We start from the raw sequence: 10,592 nt of genomic DNA on the forward strand, positions 1-10,592 counted from the left end.
TTGAGATAAACTTCAAATATTTAACTGAATTGACATGTTTATAGAAAGTACTTAGAACATACCATATTCATAAAACAAAATATGATAAGAGGGAAAAGTATGATGGGCAGATAATATTTTCATGGAATCAAAATAGAAGATTTTCCTGATTTTGCCATTAGTTAGGTTTGGGGAATGATCTTAACATAAATAATCCATATCCCTTCATCCTAAACCACAGACCTAAAAAGTTGGCTTGTGAATTATGGCACTTGCATATCTTGATTTTGGCAAATTAAGCAATCTTCTTCTTTTTCCATCTTTGATGATACCATGTTATAAACTGACCCTTAATTTATTCAAAGCTTAAAAAAGTGCTGATATAAGATCAACCCTATATGATAGAGTTTGGAAAACTTCTCTGCATTAATTGCATAAGTGGCCAGAATATATCCAGTCTTTGGAAGCCATCTGACACCTGTAAACAAATAGCGATTAAAATCTCGAATTAGACTCTTGTTAATGAGTTTGATTTACAATTTAAGAGTAAGTCACCACCGATTTTAAGTAAACTCTCTATTTTGATTGATTTGAACTTTAGTATAAAAGCAAGAAAATAAATCCCCAAGTAATTAAATGCAAATACCTCAACAATGAAATAGGCCCATTTACTTTCCATTTCTCCCTTGAGGATGGTTAACTCCAATTTCCTGATTATTTCAGCAATTTCCATGAATAGTTCATAGTCATTGCATATCATCTGAAAACGGTGGTCCATATATGAGTTAGGAGAAATTAATTATAGTTTTCACTTCCAAGTACAAATGGATTACCTCAATGAGCATATGTCCATGGGTTCCAAGATCTTCAACTACTATTGGGCTTTTCTGGAGATTGTTCTTCCCCAGTTCAAAGCCCCAGCTTCCTCCCTTTAGATGTTCAACACCACCAAGTCCAGATGATTTGGAAATTTTTTCACCAGATAGCTGCTATACAGAAATCAAAACTATTAACTAGTTATTTGAATTAACTTAATTTGATAACTGCAATCTAAAATGGTCGAAATATGTATGATCAATTCTACTTACCTTATGCTCAACAGATTGTTTCAGCTTATCAGCGTGGGAAGTGACACTTTCCAAGTGCTTCATATGTTTTATCGTTCGCTCCAGAAGCCCGTCAATGCTACACTGTAGGCATAACTGAATGCAGTAAGAATCATTATGTTACAAAGATACACGAAACTGACATATTACAGATTTACCTTGCCACTATCTGGAACAAGGTCTCGTAGCTTTTTCACCCGTTCTTGAATCAACTGCCTATCTCTTGGCCTTGCCCTAGGATTTTCACAAGGCTCAGTCTTTCTTTTGCTCTTATTGGGTAATTTTGACCCCTTCTTAATATGGTGGTGGTTAACTTTCTTCTTCTGCTCTTTTAGAGAAAATGTATCAATTGTGCTATCCATATTTGATGTCACGCATGATTTCATATCACTGAAGCTGTAGACCATATTATCATCTCCATTGACAACTACAGGTTCCACAAGATGGACAGCTAAATTGCTTCCGAAAGGCCAACCATGAGGTTCCCCAACTTCACCACATTGATTCTCTATTGAGAAGAATGATTCATTCAAGTGTCCTTTGGTCTGCATTGGCAATCCTTGTCCTAGTGCTTTATGCAGCTCACTATGTCTCGGAAACTTGAATGGTCTCTTATCCTCATCATTTTCCACATCAGCCTCCTTGTTGATGAATGTCGGTTTCATGACTAAACTTGAAGAATAAGATTCTTTATTCTCATGGATGTAATTTTCAAAGCTGTTAATGTCATGGGTATGATAGGAACTAAAGATTTGAGCATCCTCTTCTTCATAACAAAGAAAATCATCCAAACTTCCTGTAATAATATCTTGCCACATATGCAACGAAGGATATTGTAATTCAGGAACTCCAATTGAATTTTCAAGTGAGTAGTCATTAAAAAAATCTCCAAGAAATTGGTTTCCCGAAATGTAATGTTCATCATCTTCAGCTGTCATAATTCTCATCAGACTATTTGAAGGGTCAATAAAATCCTCCATGGGAATCAGGTTAGAAGGTGATACTGACATAGAAGGAAATTCTGTATCATTATAGAGATGAAGGAAATGGGTCGCACAGGAGAAGCACTCGTAGACCTGATCTCTAGTAGTAGCAACCATTTCCGCATCTTCCAGAACCTGAAAGTTATAGGGCCTCAGGTGTAGATCAAGTACAACAGGATTGAATCAAATGTTCATGAAGATATTTGGATCATTTTGATAATAAGGAGTCTGATCTGTTATACTGTTTTTGAAGGAGATTTTGTTATTAACAAGTTTACATCTAAACATTGGTTAATGTACATCTTACCGACAGGATTCATCACTACTTTGGCTACTAAGTGTCTTGGCATTTTACTCAACATTCGCTATTATTCAATTTCCTTTTACCTGTACTCTTCTCAAATGGGATAATGTTCGTCTTAAGGTCTTGTTTGATCTAGGGTTATTTGAATAACCAAGTGGTTATTTGAAATTACATTGTTTGATGTAGGTTATGAAAATCATGTTATTTGGGTAAAAAGACATTAGGGGTATAAATATATAATGAAAAGATAAATAGAGGGTATTTTGTTTGATGATTTGAATGATGTGATAGATGAGTAGATTGTTGATTAGATATGGGATAATTAAAATTAATCTCAAATAACCCACAGTAAACAAGTCCTAGTACATTATGTAGGATTTAGAATGAAATAAAGATAAATTGTAGTACCTTCTTCAATGAGCCAAGTTGCAGAACTCCATGATGAGCAATAGGTATTAACAGAATGGTCTGCAGTGTCAATAACAATTAAATTCAAAAGGTGGATATTGTGTGGTTTTAAGTAATCGAGTTTGTTTTTTACAATTTTGATAAATGTCTCTATGACTTCTACCTATTCAGATATATCATCCAACTTACAAAAATAAGCAAATCGTTCTTAATTTGATAGCATGAATTTTTTTTTGCTGTCAAACCCCCCATGCGTGTGGATTTTTGTCATCCATTTTCATTGATCTGCTATGCCGACATGCAGCTAGACTAACAAAACTTACTTTGATAGCATGCTGATTGGGCCGATTTGCTTGTTTTTGGCAAGCTGAATGGAATATACCAAAACATATCTACATTGGAATATATGCATAGATATCAAAATTGTTAAAAAAGTTTAGGACCAAATTTATACACACACTTTTCAATTTATCTAGATGAAAACCTAACAAGAAGTTTCACCTTGATTCCTGCTTCAAGCTGAGATAGCCATTCGTTTGGACACTGTCACCAATTGCATAAAGTATGGCAAATAAGCTCTACTTGTAATTCATGAACAAAGTATTGAAGACAGAATTTAAACAACTACCATGGATAAAAAATCATAGGTTGTAATGTTGTCTTGTGAAAACCAGCAATAATTCCCTGACAATGCAACTTCACCAACAGCCCTGAGAAGTATATTTTCAGATAAGATTAAGAATCTGCAGAATTCAAAACATTATTTTCTGCTATTGTTCTAATATTAATTATGCATTACAACTTGTTAGATACCGCCCTGAGTTTTTCCAATTTCATCTCTAGAAGATTCAATGTTACCATAATTGTTGGGAAAACAGGTCCTTGAATTTCAATCTTTTCAGGCACAAAAAGCAGGATAATGGATGAAGTATGAAGCGGAAAATAGATAATTTTATGGAAGTGAATGATTTACCCTTCTCCCAATCTGTAATGGATACTCTTCATCTCTGCCACTGCCAGGTCAACTGCAAATTCATCTGACTGCTCACTATTTATGCTGGATTCATAGCTCATACTCAACATAGGGCTTCTGTTATTGGACAATTGATCCGGAATCATGTCCATAGGCTCTCTAATTGAAGAACGGAAACATCCATCTTCCCATGTCAAAAGCCTGAATAAGCATCTAAATGTAAGTCAACAATATTGTATCAGCTTGAACCATTTTGGAAATTTGGTTCACCTAGCTATCTAATCAAACCAAACTATACATTTCATAAATGTAATTCTATACTAGAATCTAGATGGAAACGAACCGAGAGTTAATGTTGTTCGAATCCAGTAACAACAAATTGAAACAAATAGGTGCTCTCATAAACTAACTACAGTGATCATGCAGGATAATTCCACAAGCAAAGAAGTCAATTACCTTTCACCTTGATCCTGAAGCTTCCAGAACACTGCATAGTTCCATTGAAAACTGCAACAGAAACTCTGCAGTAACTTCTTGAGAAGAACGAACTCCATATATTGTTTATCTTAAGAAACTGAAAAAAGAAAAAAGAAAAATCTCCAGCAAAGAAACTACTATTCCAATCAACGTTTCTCGTGGTAACTCAGCTAACTCCCTCGATATGATCCTCGTCCTGCTTGTTTCATAATCAAATCCGTTCGTCGTTTTATTGGAGGTCCCGTTGATATAAACAGCATAGAATTCATATCTAAAACTCTCCTTGCAAAGTCAATCCAAGAGATCAAGCACAGTTGGTCAAGAAGCATCGACAATCGGAAAAAACTAAGAAAAAATCACGATTAAACATCTTCCGCTAGATCTCGCCATCATTTCAGCAATAATATTACAGATCGCCTTCGTAAATAACAAGTAATTTGGAAGATCCTCCAATTTCGGATGCTTAGATAAACGAAATCAAGGAATTAGAAGCTGATCGAACCTATGAATGATCGTGGATTATTCAAACTCGTGAGCCTCCATATCTTTCACTGGTTTATAATGATCTGTGGAGAAGGAAGTACGGGATTGCTTTACGCCTGATTCAACTGTGATCAGCTAAAGGACATGTAGAATCATATAGAAGAGATGAGTTAGAATTTGATGATAATCAAGAAATATGATAATGGATGCAGGAGTGGTGAAGCACTTTACCTTGGAAACCAAAAAGAGAAAAAAGTGAAGACTGACTGCACGATTACCTTTTCCTACCTTTTTATATTGGCCTGTCCTCCCGCCACCACTAAGCGGTTGCTTTTTGGACTTTTCTTCCTTTTTTTTTTAATTCTATATTATAATTGAAATAATGTTGAGAAAAAAATTGTAAAGACTACTAATTTGGTCTATTTTTATTTTGAATTAAATCCTTCTTTTTTGAATTTTTTTTTTTGAAAAACTAGATTTTTTATTATATATATATCTACAACTATCTTATTTAATCATATAAACTATCATAAATTCTTCTTTAAAATATTGATTTTTTTTTATTAAATAACTTGGTTTTTGAGTTATAAATAATTTGATAAGAAAAAATGTGGTTAATATATATGAAACGTGGAATTGGTTTAGGATAAATCTAAATTTTCAAAATTTAGAAATAGTTAATTCCTAACATCTAACCATCTTATTATATTAGTACCATATTATTATTATTATTTTTTATACATGGATTATATTCAATGAGATCAATACGTATAATTTATAATGTCACTATTATACACAATTTTTTTTATTGTTTAAACATAACGACAAAAAATAATACAAAAATACGAGTGTTTACCTTATCACCAAACACGCTCAAAATACAAAGAGATTAACCATTTGAGAATAACAATGAAAACATAAGTCAAAAATGCTCACAAACGAACAAATATAACATAAAATATAGTGTTTATAAGTTCAAAGTTTCTCAAGAAGATCAATGAATTCAACAACCGTGTCCATCAGTTTTCTAGAAGAGAACTCTCATATTGTTATAATATATAATAGAGTTTTGGAGTAAACGCAATGGTCGGTCGCGGTCACTGACCTTCATGCGGTTTCTTTCGATCCAAATAGTCTACCAGAAAATAATCGGGATAAGGACCCATCAACTCAATCCAACCGAGCTCACGATTTATATTTAAACATTTCAACAACTAACGATTGTCTCAGACATCACTCACTCAATATCAATTATGTTCCAGAGTAGACTCTAAATCGTAACCACTCATTTACATCACAAAAGCAAGTGAAGTGTCGTCTCCACCTATTCGCAATACATTCTACAACGACTAACCATAATACGCATTTTCATGCATCTATAATCCGTCAAGATATTCGAGATTTGTTTTGAAAAATCTGTAGTCGGTTGAAGAGTTCATCGCCCTTCTTAAGACCTTCGTGTACGTACGCAAAAAATAATTTTCTATCTATGGCATACTTATCTTTGTTTTTCTTTATTATTTCCTTTTAGGAATTTTAATTTTTATGAGGTATTTTGTTTTTTTATTAAATGAATCATATTTTTTAATATTTTATGGATCATTTAAAAAACAATCTTATTACTATGACTTTGAACATATTTAGGTCACCCTTCTTAAAGACCTCGTAGTCGCGTTAATTTGGTGGATTGAGATGAATAAAAGGGTATTTAACAACAAAACTTGTCCGGTGAAATTTATGCAAAGTTTTCTTATCACCACATTGATAGAGATTAGTGGCAAGTCAATTATTTCAACAAGGTGCATCGTTAATCTTTAGGACGATTTTCGAAGATAATGGGTGAAACATTCGTTAGAGAGTTAGTATTTGATGTCATTTGTCTTTGATATCTTTATTATTATGTTTTCAGGTTTCTCCTTTATTGTCTTGTTGGTGTTGATGTTATGTATTTTTTTTTTTTGTCTTTTTTAAAAAGAAAAATTGTCCTTTAATAAAACGATTTTCTTTGATTAAAATGAAAATTTTCAGAAAAAAAAACTTGTAAATTAATCATTAAAAGCTAAACATATATATAAAATTATGAGATGAGATGACTTAGTCATGTTGACTAAAGTGTAGATGTAGAAGCTTGAAATAAAATATAAGTAAGATTGATATTATATTGTCATGATCGGTAGTTCGCATTCAACAAACACTAGAGTCGACAATTGAGGGAGGTCGTAAGCAGAAGTTGACAAGAGCATTTGCAAAAGTTGAGAGAGCATTTAAATATTAGGTTTAAACAAATTGTTAAAAGTGAAATATTAGTCAATTAATTATGATATAAGCATTAGTTAATTACCATCCATGCAAATTATAAGCCACAAATGACTATTTGGCTATTGGCTTTACAATTCATTCCCACTTGCCTTGTCTCTTGGCTATTGGATAACTTGTGCCTTTTTTAACCTCTTTCATTTACTAAATTTATTAATCTCATTAGCAAACAACAATTTTTTATTTTTAAAATAGAAAGCTAGAGGCAGATTCAGATTCAGGTGGATTTTATTTTATTTTATCTTAATGTGAAATAACCCCAGCAAATTATGACCTCGCCGGGCCAGAACCACACGTACAAGTTTCCTGAATGTTGCTCGTCCATGATAACTTTTGAGGATTTGCGTGAAGTAGTATATTCCCTTCTTCACTCTGTTCCGAAGAGTAATTAGGACCAATTTAGTCACGTTTTCATGTTCCAATTAAACACTTTCCATTTTCATTATGAATTATTTTTAAAGGAGAAGATTATTCTCTTTACCAAACATATGCGGATCCAATCACGATCTTCTAATTAGAACCAGAGATTTTTCTCTATTAATCCCCTTGCCCCTTATTCTTGAGAATCATAAAGATCATTTTTCCGGTTTGAATTTGTTCATTTGGAATTTGGGCTCTTCGTCATTTTTCTTTTTTAATTTTTCTCAGTTTTTTATATCATTCCTTAACTCCAATAGGTTTGATCCAATAGGTTTTGATCCATTTTATCATTGAGGTAGGGTACCAAAAAAAGATGAATTTTTTAATTTAATTCAATATTTACCTTCTTTTTTTAATTAAGAAAAAGACAAGACTTACATTCATCCATTTGTTTACTCTATAATTTTCATTCAAATTTTTTTAAACTTACTTTAAAAAAAATTCAAGCTCATCCCAAATATAAATTCGGAATTCGACATTATACGAATAACTTTTATCAATATTGTTAGGTCCTCAAAATTTATAATTAATTCAATATTTTTAACATTGACGGAGGTGAAAAACGGGGACACCGTTGTGTTTTGGTGTTTACTTTAGTTTAGTCGTGTCTAAAATTTTATTTTGAATTGACAAAACTTGGAGATGACATTTGAATCGAAAATCAACGTCGCGGCTATCCGAAAAACGCAGACTAAAGCTACATATCACAAAATGCAACACAACAATGGACTTTCCAAGCGCTTGCGTTGTGCGACCGATGAACTTAAAAATTTATTAGATTTTACCTATTTTTTCTTTTCATTATAAATTATTTTATTGTTGTATTTAAACGACGTTTTTTTAATTCTTAACATTTAATTGAATTATTTCATTTTTAAATTTAAAAATAATTTGTTTCTCAAAAAATAAAATACAAATTAATATAATAATAAATATATCAACTAACTAAATTAGTATATGAATTATTATAAATCAAAGACAAAATAATAATGTGTAAGGCCAACATAAAAATCAAACGAACAATTAAGACCACGTGATTTGATTTTGAATTGGAGAAGAATTTTTAAAAATTTGTATATTGAATTATTGAAAATTCAAAATCATATATAAGTACTATTTGAAACTCATAAATCTTTCACAATAAATTTCTCATTGAAATCAATTAGGGTGCTTTTGGGTAATGAAAATTGAAATTAGTATTAAAATTTTAATATCAATTCTATAAAAGTTGACATTAAATTAAGAGTAATGATATGCATAGAATTTTTTTATTATATATATTTTTTTAGGAAACTAATGAGTGGAATGACACATCTTACTTTTAAATTAAAGAGAAAGTGATGGACAACAGAAAAAAATTGGGGTAACGATGTGTCATTTATTGAGTAAATTAAAATTTTGATAAAAAAATAGATTTTTCAGATTTTCCATTCACTAAAAAAATTGAGACATCTTTACTTACAACTTTTATGTCAATAGTTTATCCGCTCTTTATCATTTTTTAAATTAAAATTCAATTATTATGTTTGAAACAAAATTGTAAATATATTTTGTTCCTTATTATTTCTCTAAATTAAAATTCAAATATAGTTTTTTATGCTTAAAAAAATTATAATTAAAACGTTTTGAATATATACCTTATCGTATACGATAAATTAATAAGATGTCTTGTTTAAAAAAATCCAAACAATAAATATTAAATTTAGAATTACAAAATTACATTACGTAAATTTCATTGAAATTAAAATTCAAAATTACAATTGTGATTTTAAATGGTATAACCAACATAAAAATTTGAATTAAATTTTTTAATTCGGTTGAAATTTAAATTAAATATTTTAATTCCAATTTCAATGTCTTACCATTCAAAATATATATATATATATATATATATATATATATTTAATTCATATGTTTGAAAAGGTTATATAGTTGTAAATCAATTTCAATTTTATGTTTTAAAAATAATATAATAAAAACAATTTGAATATATATATATATATATATTTAAAATATATATTGATTTATGTTAACTCTTAAATTAAAAAATATATATCTGTTCAATATTTTAACTTCTAAATTCAAAATATATATTATCATGAAAAAATGAAGAACCCGGAATAAATACGATTAATATGTTATAAATGATAAAATGATAAAATATTTTTTTAAAAAAAAATCAATGGAATTACAATTTAAAGCTAAAAAATGAAATTAAGAATTATAAAACACACATTAATTCTAATTCTAATATATATATATATATATATATATATATATATATATATAATATGATGCTTAATTTTCAAAGTGTCCGGATTGCCGGGTCGAGAACTATGGTTAATTTGGATATTTGAGTTGGATTGTGGGTTGACCCGTCTATAAACTTAAAACGGTTAAAAATAAAATTAAAAATGTTAGAGGTATGTTTCGAACTTGCAACCTAACAAAAACAAGTACAACATTCTAACCAACTATGCTAATAAAACTTTATAATTTAAATTCAACACCAAATTTGATGAAAGAGAGACGTTTTAACATTAATATAAGTTCAACTTTTTAACTAACTAATTTATATATTAATTTTCAAAGTGTCCGGATTGCCGAGTCGAGAGACGTGGTTAATTTGAATATATATGTCAGAGTACGTAATGAAAAATGCTCACATTTTAACGTAATTTTTTTTCTCAATTTTATATTATTTATCGTGCATTTGCCTAAATGCTAGTTCTAGTTCTAATTCTAATTCTATTTCTATTGGTCAACCAAACTTAAAAATTTGAATTACACCTCAATTCCAAATCAAATTACATAATTATTTGTTTTCCGTTCCTAGTGAAACTGTCATACAAAATGAATGACAAAATGAAATCTCCACCATTAATCTTCACATTGTATATTCAATTCAATTCAATCAATCGGTCTTAAAATAAAACCAACAAATCTTCTTAAATGCATGTGCATTCAACTACCCATAATTATCTTTCCTCACAAAAATAAAATAAGCAATTTCAAAATATTAATTAGTGAGACAATCCCATTCTTTTGGTCAAGTTTTCCAATATGTGGGTTAATTGTATTAATCTTACACCACACCCATTAGGATTAGTTCTTCAAACTTTTTTAATATTTTCTTTTAGATT

The 10,592-nt window shown here is 30.0% G+C and overlaps 1 protein-coding gene across 2 annotated transcripts; it reads right to left on the reverse strand.

The window, feature by feature from the left end:
- LOC124938429 (transcription factor bHLH155-like) lies at nucleotides 1–4,891 on the reverse strand. Of its 2 annotated transcripts, XM_047478867.1 has the most exons (11): nucleotides 4,210–4,891; nucleotides 3,754–3,954; nucleotides 3,409–3,490; nucleotides 3,282–3,323; nucleotides 3,104–3,172; nucleotides 2,781–2,840; nucleotides 1,244–2,203; nucleotides 1,068–1,169; nucleotides 813–965; nucleotides 626–739; nucleotides 1–457 (listed from the first exon to the last, which is right to left on the reverse strand). In XM_047478867.1, exons 1-11 carry the CDS (start codon nucleotides 4,305–4,307, stop codon nucleotides 374–376), a joined length of 1,965 nt encoding a protein of 654 aa, XP_047334823.1. In that variant the 5' UTR covers nucleotides 4,308–4,891; the 3' UTR covers nucleotides 1–373. The 2 variants fall into 2 exon arrangements, with proteins under 2 accessions (XP_047334823.1, XP_047334824.1); XM_047478868.1 differs by lacking the exon at nucleotides 3,104–3,172 and having other exon boundaries at nucleotides 4,210–4,889.
- Nucleotides 4,892–10,592: the final 5,701 nt, after the last annotated feature.

Source organism: Impatiens glandulifera, chromosome 5 (genome assembly GCF_907164915.1).
Source record: "Impatiens glandulifera chromosome 5, dImpGla2.1, whole genome shotgun sequence".
Classification (NCBI taxonomy): Eukaryota; Viridiplantae; Streptophyta; class Magnoliopsida; order Ericales; family Balsaminaceae; genus Impatiens; species Impatiens glandulifera.

What these genes read in the sequence shown, in the direction of transcription:
- LOC124938429 (XM_047478867.1), bottom strand. Translation starts at nt 4,307, where the DNA reads ATGGAGTTCGTTCTTCTCAAGAAGTTACTGCAGAGTTTCTGTTGCAGT. An exon ending in TTGTTCCAGATAGTGGCAAG is followed by an intron (nt 1,170 to 1,243) that starts GTAAATCTGTAA and finishes TTATGCCTACAG; the next exon opens with TGTAGCATTGACGGGCTTCT. An exon ending in GGGCCTATTTCATTGTTGAG is followed by an intron (nt 458 to 625) that starts GTATTTGCATTT and finishes ATTTGTTTACAG; the next exon opens with GTGTCAGATGGCTTCCAAAG.